Source organism: Salvelinus sp. IW2-2015, linkage group LG10 (assembly GCF_002910315.2).
Source record: "Salvelinus sp. IW2-2015 linkage group LG10, ASM291031v2, whole genome shotgun sequence".
Lineage (NCBI taxonomy): Eukaryota > Metazoa > Chordata > Actinopteri > Salmoniformes > Salmonidae > Salvelinus > Salvelinus sp. IW2-2015.
In genome coordinates this window covers 17,424,337-17,440,714 of record NC_036850.1, presented here as the reverse complement: position 1 = coordinate 17,440,714, position 16,378 = coordinate 17,424,337, and the positions used below count along the sequence as shown (strand labels likewise).

General features: G+C 44.5%; 1 protein-coding gene across 3 annotated transcripts; it reads left to right on the top strand.

The window, feature by feature from the left end:
• Positions 1–4,824: 4,824 nt before the first annotated feature.
• LOC111969417 (serine/threonine-protein kinase VRK3) lies at positions 4,825–15,756 on the top strand. Of its 3 annotated transcripts, XM_023995563.2 has the most exons (15): positions 4,825–5,172; positions 5,794–6,020; positions 6,095–6,238; positions 6,386–6,511; positions 11,641–11,781; positions 12,060–12,115; positions 12,219–12,285; positions 13,323–13,407; positions 13,920–14,022; positions 14,126–14,218; positions 14,303–14,435; positions 14,545–14,665; positions 14,784–14,842; positions 14,932–15,068; positions 15,298–15,756. In XM_023995563.2, the coding sequence occupies exons 2-15, from the start codon at positions 5,795–5,797 to the stop codon at positions 15,310–15,312; spliced, it is 1,506 nt and encodes a 501-aa protein (XP_023851331.1). In that variant the 5' UTR covers positions 4,825–5,172; position 5,794; the 3' UTR covers positions 15,313–15,756. The 3 variants fall into 3 exon arrangements, with proteins under 3 accessions (XP_023851331.1, XP_023851329.1, XP_070301546.1); XM_023995561.2 differs by having other exon boundaries at positions 14,932–15,756; XM_070445445.1 differs by lacking the exon at positions 4,825–5,172 and adding an exon at positions 5,246–5,280 and having other exon boundaries at positions 14,932–15,756.
• Positions 15,757–16,378: the final 622 nt, after the last annotated feature.

Here is a 16,378-nt window from a genome sequence, read left to right as displayed (position 1 = left end):
AATCGGCAGTGTATCAAATACTTGTTCTCCCACTGTATGTGTACGTATATAATATATATATATATATATATATATATATATATATATATATATTACTGCTCAAAAAAATAAAGGGAACACTTAAACAACACAATGTAACTCCTTCCTATGCTTCCTGGCTGATGTTTTGGTCACTTTTGAATGCTGGCGGTGCTTTCACTCTAGTGGTAGCATGAGACGGAGTCTACAACCACACAGGTGGCTCAGGTAGTGCAGCTCATCCAGGATGGCACATCAATGCGAGCTGTGGCAAGAAGGTTTGCTGTGTCTGTCAGCGTAGTGTCCAGAGCATGGAGGCCGCTACCAGGAGACAGGCCAGACATCAGGAGACGTGGAGGACGTAGGAGGGCAACAACCCAGCAGCAGGACCGCTACCTCCGCCTTTGTGCAAGGAGGAGCAGGAGAAGCACTGCCAGAGACCTGCAAAAATGACCTCCAGCAGGCCACAAATGTGCATGTGTCTGCTCAAACGGTCAGAAACAGACTCCATGAGGGTGGTATGAGGGCCTGACGTCCACAGGTGGGGGTTGTGCTTACAGCCCAACACCGTGCAGGACGTTTGGCATTTGCCAGAGAACACCAAGATTGGCAAATTCGCCACTGGGCCCTGTGCTCTCACAGATGAAAGCAGGTTCACACTGAGCACCTGTGACAGACGCCGTGGAGAACGTTCTGCTGCCTGCAACATCCTCCAGCATGACCGGTTTGGAGTGGGTCAAGTCATGGTGTGGGGTGGCATTTCTTTGGGGGCCGCACAGCCCTCCATGTGCTCGCCAGAGGTAGCCTGACTGCCATTAGGTACCGAGATGAGATCCTCAGACCCCTTGTGAGACCATATGCTGGTGCGGTGGCCCTGGGTTCCTCCTAATGCAAGACAATGCTAGACCTCATGTGGCTGGAGTGTGTCAGCAGTTCCTGCAAGAGGAAGGCATTGATGCTATGGACTGGCCCGCCCGTTCCCCAGACCTGAATCCAATTGATCACATCTGACCATCCGCCACCTCATCAGGAGCATGCCCAGGCGTTGTAGGGAGGTCATACAGCACGTGGAGCCACCACACACACTACTGAGCCTCATTTTGACTTGTTTTAAGGACATTACATCAAAGTTGGATCAGCCTGTAGTGTGGTTTTCCACTTTAATTTTGAGACTCCAAATCCAGACCTCCATGGGTTGATAAATTTGATTTCCATTGATAATTTGTGTGATTTTGTTGTCAGCACATTCAACTATGTAAAGAAAAAAGTATTTAATAAGAATATTTCATTCAGATCTAGGATGTGTTATTTTAGTGTTCCCTTTATTTTTTTGAGCAGTGTATATACGTATTTTTTTTACACCCGACATGGCACCGCCCATAGCCAACACATTTGTCAATAATTGTGTTTCTCCAGGTAGCCTGCAGATTAACTTGTACACTAAGAAAAGAGGGTTCCTCAAGGGTTATTTGGGAAGGGTGATAGTTCTATGTTGAACCATAACTCAAAGAACCGTTTCAGCCTTTCAATGGTTCTTTCAGTTCACAAAAGGGTGTTTTGGTCTTTTAGTGATAATTAGAATGTAGGGACGGCGGCTCATTCAAATATTTTGAGGCGTGGTTTCCTCACAGCTCTTTTTGTGCAAACATGAGTGAGGGTCATTCCAGTTTATCTAATCTGTTGTGTTATGCCACTTTACAGTATATGACTATGACCAGTGACCGTGTCTTGAGACTCACTTATGGCCTTCTGTCCCCCCCCAAGCAGTTCCAGAGCTAGCACACCTGATTCAACTTACCAATTAACACAACAATAGAAGTTATGGAATTTGAACAATATAATATGGCTAACCAGAATTACAAACAAACCGGTATGGGTCTTCAAAAGGATCTACAAAGAATCTTTGCGATTAAGGATTTATAGAACCATTCTCCATAAAGAACCATAAAGATTATTTTTAGCTCCAAAAAGGGTTGTAGCCATAGTGGAACCATTTTTTGGTGCTATATAGAACTTTTTATTAATAGTTATTTATAGAACTGTGGGAAAGGGTTCTTTATAGAACCATACAGACTCCATTTAGATCCTTAGGAGCATGGTTTATAGAACCTTCAAAAATAAGGTTCTAAATAGCACCAAAAAGGGATCCGCTATGGTTACAAGCCAAATAACCCTTATTTGGACTATATAGAACCATTAGTTTTTAGTCTAAATAATGCTGTGGACAGGTCAGAGGTCAGCATAACACATGGTGCGACAAATAATTTCAACTACAGGTATATCTTAATTTGATCACTCTTGTCACAGAGAATTTTCCTGCACTGCAGGATTCAATTGAGCCTCGTGATTTATATAAATTCCCTGAAAACCTGGAGTTCTTTCTCTCACTAGATAGAGTCCTTGCTTTAACAATATCTTTGATGTCGAAATCTTTGTCTTCAGCCTTCTTCCCATTAGTAGTTATGCAAGTGAGAGACCTACTCCATCCAGGGGTGTGTTGCTGTCTCATGCTTTTTTCCAACAGGTTCTTCAGTCTGAACTGCTCTCAGCTTGGCCGTTTGACTGTGGAAATCTAGGGCTGAACGTGACATGTTTAAACTCCCAACTGGTAAAGAACTCTGACATTTGTGGACTCACCAACTGTCTTCCATTGTCGGAGCACAAAACATCGGGCAACCCATTTCTTGCGAAGATCGATTTTAGTGCTGTAATTATGTTAACTTGTTGTCCCACTGAGCTTGGAGATTTCAGGGTATTTAGAGTAGTAATCCACACATCGTAGATATTCTGTGTCGTAATGGAAGAGGTCCACTCTAACAAGTTCTCTCTGTGATTGGATGACAGGGCTCCCGAGTGGCGCAGCGGTCTAAGGCACTGCATCTCTGTGCAAGAGGCATCACTACAGTCCCTGGTTCGCATCCAAGCTGTATCACATCCGGAAGTGATTGGGAGTCCCATAGGGCGTCGCACAGTTGGCCCAGCGTCGTCCGGGTTTGGCCAGGGTAGGCCGTCAATGTTAATAAGAATTTGTTCTTAACTGACTTGCCTAGTTAAATAAAGGTTAAATGTAAAAAATAAAAATAAATGTTATTAAAACTCTTGTTTTTGTGTGTGTTGCAGACTGCACATTCTGAGAGATTTGGGATAAACTTTGCAAGATACTGCATCATTCCCATGAACCTCTGAAGCGCTGCTTTATCCTCTGACTCTGGCATTTCTTGTATTGCTCTGACCTTTTTCGGTGTCTGGTTTCAGGCCTTCTTTGCTTAACACATGTAATGTAGTGAATTTCTGTCATTCTGATTTTTCACTTGTCCTTATTCAGTTTCAAGTTGATGCTTCTCAGTCTGTCTAGTAGCTGTCTCAGTCTCCGGTCGTGCTGCTCTGTGTCATCACCCCAGACAAGAATGTCATCCATGATGTTTACGACACCTTCCAGACCTTCCAAATGCTGTACCCTCATAGCCTGGTTCCTCTCTAGGTTTCTTTCTAGGGAGTTTTTCCTAGCCACTGTGCTTCTACACCTGCATTGCTTGCTGTTTGGGGTTTTAGGCTGCCTTTCTGTACAGCACTTTGTGACATCAGCTGATGTAAGAAGGGCTTTATAAATAAATTTGATTGATTGATTGTACGAGGCACCTCTGGAACACCTCTGGGGCAGACACGATTACAAACGGCAGTCTCTTGAATGAATGCATACGTCCCAAACAGCTTATTGAACGTGCGGAGTCGGGAGCTCTCTTCATCCAGTTGGATTTGCCAGAATCCTTGGTTTGCATTAACTACTGAAAATACCTTGGCGTTAGTCATTTAAGCAACTACCTCTTCAATCGTACGTAAAGGATGATGTTCTCTCTTGATGGCTTTGTTTAGATCCTGTGGGTCCATGCATACCCATATTTTGTTTGGTATCACGATTGTCACCAAGCTGTTTACCCATTCAGTAGGCTCAGTTTGACTGACGACGACATCCATGTTTTCCAAGTAGGTTCAGTTCCTTTTCAAGTTTTTATCTTTGCTACTTTTCTGGGTGAGTGAACCACTGGTGTTACTTTTGGGTCTATTTGTATGTGATGAACTCCTGCAACACATCCAAGTCCTGTGAATAAATCTTCATATTAACTCAAAATGTCAGTCTCTGTCCTTTGTTCAAGCTTGAATATTCTCTTTATTAAGGTCATTTGCAGACAAGCTGATCTTCCAAGTATTGCAGGTGCATGTTATGTCACTTGAAATTCCAGTTCAAACACCGTTTTTGTATTGACATTGGGAGTTTCTTGTCTTTTGGCTCCATCTGGTGGCCAGAATACGTCACTACATTGCAGTTGGACTTTATTGCATGGAATCGCCACTCACTTTCAGGGTTTAAGTCTCTCACGGACAATATGCCTCAGGTACGTCCGATTTGGCTCACAGTACGTTCGGAAAAGCTACTTTAACACATCCAAGTTATCGTCAAATGACATTGTCAGAATCAAAAGTATTCCGGCTACATGCAGGAATGTGGCACATTAGACTTTTTCAGATTTCTCTGAGATGCCACTAGCTATGATAAAGGTTACATTTTCGGCTAGATTTTCCTCTAGGTTCAGAGGAGTTGGTGGTGTCATTTGTTCCTTGTTTCGTAATGTTGAGCTTTCCTTTGTATTAAATTCTGAGAACATGTAATATATTAGCACACTGAGGCGTATAAAAGAACAACGTTTATCTGATGTCATGGGTCAACTGCAAGTACAGATAATCACATGTAGTAATTACTAACAGCGTCACCCTCAGGCACTCCAGGTAAATACATGTGCATGCATGACCGTTTCTGGACGCAAACAAAACGGGGAGGGACTTTCATGAATTTGTCTAATAAACTGTCGGTTTCGTTGCAAAACGCAACTGTTTTGCTATTGATTACACCCCTGCTTCCGGTCGTCACCACTTTGACATGTTATTTTGTCTACTGGCTCACACATTAACTTCGTTTTTTTTTGTATATATCTTCTCCGTGGATCTCCCTATCGGCAGATCAAAGCCACAAATCTGTTTTGTCTCCACGGAAACGACGTGCTGTCACCCCAAAAGTGGAACAAACAAAAGAGGAACAGTCTGTGGCGCTTGACTCCTCACCTGGCTTTTCACCTCTCCCCAGGTCCCTCTCCACAGGTGAGTCTCTGCAATGTGCAAGAAATAAGAAGCCCCTTGGATGTATCTTTATTGACAGATTAAGGGCCCTTTGAACAGATGTAGGTCCCTGTGATTGCAAAGAACAAGGTACCAGAGCAGGACAAGCTGAAGCTAGACCAATTTATTTCGCTAGCTAGCGATAGGAGACAGAGGGCAGCTGTCTAAACTTGTTTTGCTAATAACACCTTTGAGATAGCTAGCGTGAGCCTTTAGCTAGGTTCAACGTTAGCTTTTAGCTTGGTTTTCTATCTATATTTGTATGGTAAAGAATGTCACCTTGTGTTTTTAGGCAAGATCTGACCAAATAAACTCAGGAAAGAACTACATTAGCTAGCTATAGCTAGGTTCCTGATTTTAAACATCTGACTAGACATCGTTCTGGAATGTTAGTTAACTAACTTAATTATCAACGTTATGATCATAACTTTGAGAGTTAAGCCAAAATGTAAACAAAAGAATGTTATTAGCTACATTGCCCTTAAATGTTCAAAAGCTCACAGTCATCAATCATGGGCAAAACCTTGTGTAGCTAAAGTTTCTGGCTCCGTTTGTGTTAAACAGCATGATCTTGTCTGTCTAAAACTCATTCTGTGTTTCCAGGATGCTTTTCCACTTCTGCCCCCAGTGTGGCACCAAACTACAACCTGGCTTCCGGTTCTGCCCGTCCTGTGGGGACAAGCTGCAGTGTGTTGTGGACCCCTCTGGACCTGTGGAAGTTGCTTCCTCTGGAGTCTCTCAGCTTCATGTCACTGATGGTGTAATTATGACTGCTAATGCAAGCAGTCCTATTCCAAGCACATCACAGCTGACTGGCTGGGACACAGAAGGTAATGGGCAGGGAGGGCGGTTCTCTTCCTGGAGATTAAAATATGGACTTGTCACATCTCTCGTTTGTTTACAGGCCTCGTCTGTGCCACCCCCAGCCCTGTGTCAACCCGTCCCCCACTCCGTAGGACCCGTAACTCTGTCCCCGTGGCCTGGAGCGAGGAAACTCCTAGTAGTATAACCAGTCCCCCTGTCACTGCCTCCCCAAAACATACTGCAGGTAAGGGGACAGGGGCAGTATGATTATCATCAGTGGTAATGAAGGAAAGGTAATGATCGTAGCCATTGACGGGCTTTGGAAATGTAATTGTCACATTGATGCTTTTTTTTTTTGCAAATGGAAAACGTGTGCTCTCCCTATTGGCAGATCAAAGCCACAAATCTGTTTTGTCTCCACGGAAACGACGTGCTGTCACCCCAAAAGTGGAACAAATAACAGAGGAACAGTCTGTGGAGCTTGCCTCTTCACCTCTCCCCAGGTCCCCCTCCACAGGTGAGTCTAAACTACAGCCACTTACAACTAACAGTTTACATACACTTAGGTTGGAGTCATTAAAACTAGTTTTTCAAACAAATGTCTTGTTAACAAACTATAGTTTTGGTAAGTCGGTTAGGACATCTACTTTGTGCATGACACAAGTAATTTTTCCAACAACTGTTTACAGACAGATTATTTCACTTATAATTCACTGTATCACAATTCCAGTGGGTCAGAAGTTTACATACACTAAGTTGACTGCCTTTAAACAGCTTGGAAAATTCCAGAAAATTATGTCATGGCTTTAGAAGCTTCTGATTGACATCATTTGAGTCAATTGGAGGTGTACCTGTGGTTGTATTCTAAGGTCTACCATCAAACTCAGTGTTTCTTTGCTTGACATCATGGGAAAATCTAAAGAAATCAGCCAAGACCTCAGAAAATATATTGTAGACCTCCACAAGTCTGGTTCATCCTTGGGAGCAATTTCCAAACACCTGAAGGTAACACCTTCATCTGTACAAACAATAGTACGCAAGTATAAACACCATGGGACCACGCAGCCGTCATACCGCTCAGGAAGGAGATGCGTTCTGTCTCCTAGAGATGAACCTACTTTGATGTGAAAAGTGCAAATCAATCCCCGAACAACAGCAAAGGACCTTGTGAATCATGACCAACATCCGGCGCCGGAAAGAGATGGCCGCCTCGCTTCGCGTTCCTTGGAAAATATGCAGTATTTTGCTTTTTTATGTGTTATTTCTTACATCGGTACCCCAGGTAATCTTAGGTTTCATTACATACAGTCGGGAGGAACTACTGAATATACGATTAACGTCAACTCATCATCGTTCCTACCAGGAATATGACTTTCCCGAAACGGATCCAGTGTTTTGCCTTCCACCCAATACAATGGATCTGATCCCAGCCGGCGACCCTGTGCGACGCCGTAAAGGGGAAAACGAGGCGGTCTCGTGGTCAGGCTTCGGAGACGGGCACATCGCGCTCCACTCCCTAGCTACTACTCGCCAATGTCCAGTCTCTTGACAATAAGGTTGATGAAATCCGAGCACGGGTAGCATTCCAGAGAGACATCAGGGATTGCAACGTGCTCTGCTTTCACGGAAACATGGCTAACTCAAGAGACGCTAACGGAGTCGGTGCAGCCAGCTGGTTTCTTCATGCATCGCGCCGACAGAAACAAACATCTTTCTGGTAAGAAGAGGGGCGGGGGTGTATGCCTTATGATTAACGAGACGTGGTGTGATCATCATAACAACACACAGGAACTCAAGTCATTCTGTTCACCTGATCTAGAACTCCTCACAATCAAATGTCGACCGCATTATCTACCAAGGGAATTCTCTTCAATCATAATCACAGCCGTATATATTCCCCCAAGCAGACACATCGATGGCCCTGAACGAACTTTATCTGATCTTTGTAAACTGGAAACCACACACCCTGAGGCTGCATTCATCGTAGCTGGGGATTTTAACAAGGCTAATCTAAAAACAAAACTCCCTAAATTCTATCAGCATATCGATTGTGCTACCAGGGCTGGGAAAACCCTAGATCATTGTTATACTAATTTCCGCGACGCATATAAGGCCCTCCCCCGCCCCCCTTTCGGAAAAGCTGACCACGACTCCATTTTGTTGATTCCAGCCTACAAACAGAAACTAAAACAACAGCTCCCGCGCTCAGGTCTGTTCAACGCTGGTCCGACCCAATCTGAATCCACGCTTCAAGACTGCTTCGATCACGCGGATTGGAATATGTTCCGCATTGCGTCCAACAACAATATTGACGAATATGCTGATTCGGTGAGCGAGTTCATTAGGAAGTGCATTGACGATGTCGTACCCACAGCAACGATTAAAACATTCCCAAACCAGAAACCGTGGATTGACGGCAGCATTCGCGTGAAACTGAAAGCACGAACCACTGCTTTTAACCAGGGCAAGGTGACCGGAAGCATGACCGAATACAAACAGTGATAGCTATTCTCTCCAAGGCAATCAAACAGGCTAAGTCCCAGTACAGAGAACAAATCGAGTCGCAATTCAACAGCTCAGACACAAGAGGTATGTGGCAGGGTCTACAGTCAATCACGGATTACAAAAAGAAAACCAGCCCCGTCGCGGACCAGGATGTCTTGCTCCCAGACAGGCTAAACAACTTTTTTGCCCGCTTTGAGGACAATACAGTGCCACTGACACGGCCCCCTACCAAAACCTGCGGGCTCTCCTTCACTGCAGCCGAGGTGAGTAAAACATTTAAACGTGTTAACCCTCGCAAGGCTGCAGGCCCAGACGGCATTCCCAGCCGCGTCCTCAGAGCATGCGCAGACCAGCTGGCTGTGTGTTTACGGACATATTCAATCAATCCTTATCCCAGTCTGCTGTTCCCACATGCTTCAAGAGGCACCATTGTTCCTGTTCCCAAGAAAGCTAAGGTAACTGAGCTAAACGACTACCGCCCCGTAGCACTCACTTCCGTCATCATGAAGTGCTTTGAGAGACTAGTCAAGGACCATATCACCTCCACCCTACCGGACACCCTAGACCACATCCAATTTGCTTACCGACCCAATAGGTCCACAGACGAGCCAATCGCAACCACACTGCACACTGCCCTAACCCATCTGGACAAGGGAATACCCATGTGAGAATGCTGTTCATCGATTACAGCTCAGCATTTAACACCATAGTACCCTCCAAACTCGTCATCAAGCTCGAGACCTGGGTCTCGACCCCGCCCTGTGCAACTGGGTCCTGGACTTCCTGACGGGCCGCCCCCAGGTGGTGAGGGTAGGTAACAACATCTCCACCCCGCTGATCCTCAACACTGGGGCCCCACAAGGGTGCGTTCTGAGCCCTCTCCTGTACTCCCTGTTCACCCACGACTGCGTGGCCATGCACGCCTCCAACTCAATCATCAAGTTTGCGGATGACACTACAGTGGTAGGCTTGATTACCAACAACGACGAGACGGCCTACAGGGAGGAGGTGAGGGCCCTCGGAGTGTGGTGTCAGGAAAATAACCTCACACTCAACGTCAACAAACAAAGGAGATGATTGTGGACTTCAGGAAACAGCAGAGGGAGCACCCCCCTATCCACATCGACGGGTCAGTAGTGGGAGAGGTGGAAAGTTTTAAGTTCCTCGGTGTACACATCACGGACAAATTGAATTGGTCCACCCACACAGACAGCGTTGTGAAGAAGGCGCAGCGCGCCTCTTCAACCTCAGAGGCTGAAGAAATTCGGCTTGTCACCAAAAGCACTCACAAACTTCTACAGATGCACAATCGAGAGCATCCTGTCGGGCTGTATCACCGCCTGGTACGGCAACTGCTCCGCCCACAACCGTAAGGCTCTCCAGAGGGTAGTGAGGTCTGCAGAACGCACACCGGGGGCAAACTACCTGCCCTCCAGGACACCTACACCACCCGATGTCACAGGAAGGCCATAAAGATCATCAAGGACAACAACCACCCAAGCCACTGCCTGTTCACCCCGCTATCATCCAGAAGGCGAGGTCAGTACAGGTGCATCAAAGCAGGGACCGAGAGACAGAAGCTGTTTTTCAATCTCAAGGCCATCAGACTGTTAAACAGCCACCACTAACATTTAGCGGCCGCTGCCAACATACTGACTCAACTCCAGCCACTTTAAAAATGGGAATTGATGGAAATTATGTAAAAATGTACACTAGCCACTTTAAACAATGCCACTTAATATAATGTTTACATACCCTACATTACCCATCTCAATATGTATATACTGTACTCTATATCATCTACTGCATCTTGCCATCTTATGTAATACATGTACCACTAGCCACTTTAAACATATGCCACTTTATGTTTACATACCCTACAGTACTCATCTCATATGTATATACCGTACTCTATACCATCTACTGCATCTTGCCATGCCGTTCTGTACCACACTCATTCATATATCTTTATGTACATATTCTTTATCCCTTTACACTTGTGTGTGTGTATAAGGTAGTAGTTGTGGAATTGTTAGGTTAGATTACTTGTTGGTTATTACTGCATTGTCGGAACTAGAAGCACAAGCATTTCGCTACACTCGCATTAACATCTGCTAACCATGTGTATGTGACTAATAAAATTTGATTTTGATTTGATTTGAAGATGCTGGAGGAAACGGGTACAAACGTATCAATATCCACAGTAAAACGAGTCCTATATCGACATAACCTGAAAGGCCGCTCAGCAAGGAAGAAGCCACTGCTCCAAAACCGCCATTTAAAAAGCCAGACTACGGTTTGAAACTGCACATGGGGACAAAGATCGTACTTCTTGGAGAAATGTCCTCTGGTTTGATTAAACAAAAATAGAACTGTTTGGCCTAAATGACCATCATTGTGTTTGGAGGAAAAAGGGGGAAGCTTGCAAGCTGAAGAACACCATCCCAACCGTGAAGCACGGGGGTGGCAGCATCATGTTGTGGGGGTGCTTTGCTGCAGAAGGGATACGTCACAAAACAGATGGCATCATGAGGTAGGAAAATTATGTGGATATATTGAAGCAACATCTCAAGACATCAGTCAGAAAGTTAAAGCTTGGTCCAAATGGGTCTTCCAAATGGACAATGACCCCAAGAATACTTCCGAAGTTGTGGCAAAATGGCTTAGGACAACAAAGTCAAGGTATTGGAGTGGTCATCACAAAGCCCTGACCTCAATCCAATAAAAGATTTGTGGGCAGAACTGAAAAAGTGTGTGCGAGCAAGGAGGCCTCCAAACCTGACTCAGTTACACCAGCTCTGTCAGGAGGAATGGGCCAAAATTCACCCAACTTATTGTGGGAAGCTTGTGGAAGGCTACCTGAAATGTTTGACCCAAGTTAAACAATTTAAAGGCAACGCTACCAAATACTAATTGAGTGTATGTAAACTTCTGACACTCTGGGAATGTGATGAAAGAAATAAAAGCTGAAAAAAATCATTCTCTCTACTATTATTCTGACATTTGACATTCTTAAAATAAAGTGGTGATCCTAACTGACCTGAGTTTAAATGTATTTGGTTGGCTAAGGTGTATGTTAACTTCCGACTTCAACTGTATGTGTGCGTGTATATATGCATGTTCCTGTGTGTGTGTGTGTAGTCAAGGGGAAGGCAAAGAAGGCCAAGCGAGCGTGTGCTGTGGAGCCACTGCTGGAAGGGGAGGAGCTTTGTGACACAACTGGCAGGAAATGGAGGCTGGTGAAACTGTTGAGTCAGAGCGATGCAGAGATGTTCTATGGAGGTGAGAGGTCACGCTGCACTCTTCTTCAATTCTGGTCCAGTGTACCCTCAAGGTGTACAGGCTCTTGTTCCATGCTAGCACTAACACGTATTGATGATTAGTTGACTATTCACTAATTCGGGTGTGTTAGTACTGGGCTGGAACAAAAATCTGCAACACCCTGTGGGACCCCTAGGACCGGGATTGAAGAATACTTTCACACAGGATGGTGTCTAACATGGACTAGGGTGATTTAATCAGACACTTATTGTTTTTTCTTGTCTTCAATCTCTCCCCAGTCCAGCAGAATGGGCAAGGTGCCAATTCCAGTGACTACAAGCACATCCTCAAACTAGTGAGTGTAACTGCAGACTGTGTTCTCTAATATAGAATGATTATGTTGGCTACAGTGCTGCTTTGTGTGTTATGTGGTGAATAGTGATGTATGTTCTTCTCAGGGGGCTAAGGAYGGGAAGATGTTTAATGAGCAAAATTTCCTGCAGAGAGCTGCCAAGCCCTCATCTGGTGAGTGTCAAGATCTGCCTTCGTATACCTGGCCAGCCCTCAGCTTGACTACAGCTCTAAACATACCCCTGACTACCCGTCCTCTTACCTTAGCTATCTATGCATTTAAGTAGGTCTGGCCATACAGTTACACATTTGACAGACGCTCTAAAGATTGTTACAAAATCCTTTCATAAGCAGGTCACAGAGAGGGCTTACAGATCACTGATGTTTACCCCATAGGCATTGGTGGAAAAAGTACCCAATTGTCATACGTGAGTAAAAGTAAAAATACCTTAATTAAAAATGGCTCAAGTGAAAGTCACCCAGTAGAAGTCTAAAAGTATTTGGTTTTAAGTATACTGAAGTAACAAAAGTAAATGTATTTGCTAAAATATACTTAACTGTCAAAAGTTAAAGTATGAACCATTTCTAATTCCTTTCATTAAGCAAACCAGATGGGATCATTTATTATTTACGGATAACCAGGGGCACGCTCCAACACTCAGACATCATTTACAAACGAAGCATGTGTTTAGTGAGTCCGCCAGGTCAGAGGCAGTAGGGATGACCAGGGATGTTCTGTTGATAAGTGTGTGAATTAGACAATTTTCCTGTCCTGCTAAGCATTCAAAAAGTAATGAGTACTATTGGGTGTCAAAGAAAATGTATGGAGTAAAAAGTATTTGGTTTTCTTTAGGATTGTAGTAAAGTAAAAGTAGTCAAAAATATAAATAGTAAAGTACAGATACCCCAAAAAACTACTTAAGTAGTACTTTCAAGTATTTTTACTTAAGTACTTCATACCACTGCCTGTTGGGCTCTACTTGGCTGGAACATCCTTATATTAATGCAAAGCTGCAAACTGGTGTGTGAATGGGCAACTCAGATGAGTACCCATAGGTGGCTATGTAAATTGTGTAAGCTGAGGTATAGAGTAGGAGGAATTGTTTGGTTTGTGTATGACTGACTAGACTACTGGTGGTGGAAGCACATTGTGGAGGCTCTGTTAGTTACTAATGAGCCTTTCTAACTGCTTTGATGCTGTCTCCCCCTAGTGGACAAGTGGATAAAGCATGCCAAGATGGACTTCCTTGGGATTCCTTCCTGTGTCGGATTTGGTCTCCATGCAGACTCCTACAGGTGTGTGTACACTGAGATGTGTGTTTGCTGCCTGCTTGTACATATGGGGGATTTGTGTGTTTTTGCTTTTGTATGTGTGTTTTGAATGTGTAGTCAGACTGTTCTCTCTGCTACCGCACAGCAAGCGCTACCGGAGCGCCAAGTCGAGGTCCAAAAGGCTTCTTAACAGCTTCTACCCCCAAGCCATAAGACTCCCGATAGCTAATCAAAGAGCTACCCAGACCCCTCTTTTACGCTGCTGCTGCTCTCTGTTTATAATCTATGCATAGTCACTTTAACTCTACCTACATGTACGTATTACCTCGACTAACCGGTGCTCCCGCACATTGACTCTGTGCCTGTACACACTGTATATAGCCTCGCTTGTTATTTTACTGCTGCCGTTTAATTATTTGTTACTTTTATTTTCTACTTATCTATTTTTTACTTACCACTTATTTTATTTTTTTCTTAACTGGGCTGTTGTATTCAGCGCATGTGACATAAGATTTGATTTGTGTTTTTTGTTTCAGGTTTTTGATTTTCTCCAGCATGGGCCAAACTCTTCAGTCTTTCATGGATGAGGGGGAGGGGCTCCTGTCTGAGAAAGTGGTCCTTCAGCTGGCCTGCAGAGTAGTGAGTGCTCTCTCAGGCTCATATAGAGGCCCTGATAGGACTTCAAAATAGGATTCCCTATCTGATGTGCTTCCTGTTTGACCCTTTCTCCCTCCTCTCCCAGTTGGATGTGTTGGAGTTCATCCATGAAAATGAGTATGTTCACGCAGACATTCATGCTGAAAACATCTACATCAGCCCAGCACAACAAACAAAGGTTAGACTGTGTTTGTATAGTTGTGTGTTTGTRYWKYTGYSWRRCYSCYMKACYMYKCTMYTAYKCYYRTAKKCMTGTRTGYAGGTATACCTTKCAGGGTACTGCCATGCTTTCCGGTACTGTCCTGGTGGCCGGCATGTGGAGTACCGCGATGGCAGCCGAACACCACATGAAGGAGCCATAGATTTTATAAGCCTGGAGTCTCACAAGGGAGCAGGTGAGTCATCTTACAGCCTGTCAATCATCTGCAGTCCTTCAGATACTGTGGAGGAGGTACAAGTTGCCTCTAACCAACCATAAGTACTTGTGTGTGATCATACCTCTAGGTCCGTCTCGGCGTAGTGACCTGCAGGCTTTGGGCTACTGCATGCTGCGCTGGTACACAGGGGCACTGCCCTGGACCTCCCTCACACACACTCCAGCCCGTGTTGCCACTGAGAAGGAGAGGTGAGAGCCAGGTCCTCACTATGGCAACAAAGCCATTATGATAATGTTATTCTGTATTTATAAAATGGTAAAGCCTTGAGTGAGTAGCCAAACCTGACCCTTCACTGTAATGATCCAGGTACATGGAGGACGTTCCAGGTCTCCTGAGTCACTGCTTCGGACAGAAGAAAGTCTCGAGTAAGTCCAGTTTTCTAGTGATTAGTTTTTGCATGCAGCATAATATGTTTTGTGTGTGCGTGGGATATAAGGCGTGTACTATGTATCAGGTGCGCTGCAAGTGTACCTGTCTCAGGTGATGGCTCTGCAGTACTCTGACCAGCCAGACTACAGGGCTCTGAGGACAGGCCTTAGTGCAGCTCTGCAGAAGCTGGGAGGGTCACTGGAGCAACCCCTTGACCTACAGGTCAGAACACACACACACACAACCTCCACACTATCCCCAAGCTCCAGTTGAGAAAATAGTCAGATGACCACAGAAACCTGGAACCCCCCCAGCAGGTTTGACCAGAAACCTGTCCTTTCCAACTGGTTAGACCACTCATCCTTACACCGCTACCTGTTCAGGTTATCTACTGAACTAATTTACACCTCTACACCAGTCTGAATGTTTATTTATCTGTATCTCTCTTCAGATGAAAGCGATCTGAGGAAGATGATACTTTGGGATGAAAATTCACTAATGGGATTTTAAGTCAACTGATTTTAAAATGCTGACTTCATGACTATGTGGTGTGGGTCCTGCTGTGGTTTTATTATGTTGGACTGCACTCAAGGAGGAGCGTGTAAAGGTGCATTTCATTAAGTTCACTGGAGGTGCAGTGCACACAAACTCATGGTTATGCCAGGTTAGTGAGCACTGCTGTACTGTGTTATTGTCAGCAGTGGTTGGCGCTGTGGCAGTGAGTGGGTAGTTAATGTTTAACCTATGAAATAATACAGTTTATAACAAAGAACCTTTGTTCAGGGTGGTAATGATTGTAAGTACAAAAATGTACACTGTTCCAGTTATAGATGTACATGATATGCATTTTACTTTTTGTATTTTCATCACTGGATAATACTTTGTTATTAAAGAGCTTTTATTAATTCAACTGTTTATCTGTATGTGCTAATTTCTTTGGGGTTTCTGGTGTTGATTGTGAAACTCTGTTCTTGTGTACCCCTGAGTGCTCAGGGTCAGTACACTGATCTGGAAGAGTAGATATCATGGCCCAATTCCAAACCAGTTCGCTGCTCATATCCCTAGATTCTTGTTGACCCCCTTCTCAGATCTGTCAGGACTTGATGTTTGTGATGTGAGCAACATGGTGGAAGACTGTGTATGGAGGCTAGATTGAGCTATACAACACAGACTAGTCAACATGCTCTTGTCACCTCTAGACTTGTGCGTCTCTTATGACCCCTCTGTTAAACAGAGGGTCCCTCCCTGAGGGAACCGTTTCTAGGTCAGGACACTTCCACGGTGGGGACTCCCTGTGAGGCTGCTGGCTATGAGAAAAAGAAGTTAGGCTACAGATTTATAAGACGGAGAGAACCTTTAAGTCCCATGAAAGGGGGGAGGAGAGAAATCCTGTTCATTTTCAAAGTTCTGTGGTTGTCTTACTCCTTTTGTAGCCCTCTGCATATATTCCATCCTCCTCCCATAGCAGTTCTTCTGAGAAAATAAACATTTAGGGATGACATCTAAAATGTTAGGTGTTCCATAAAGATGTT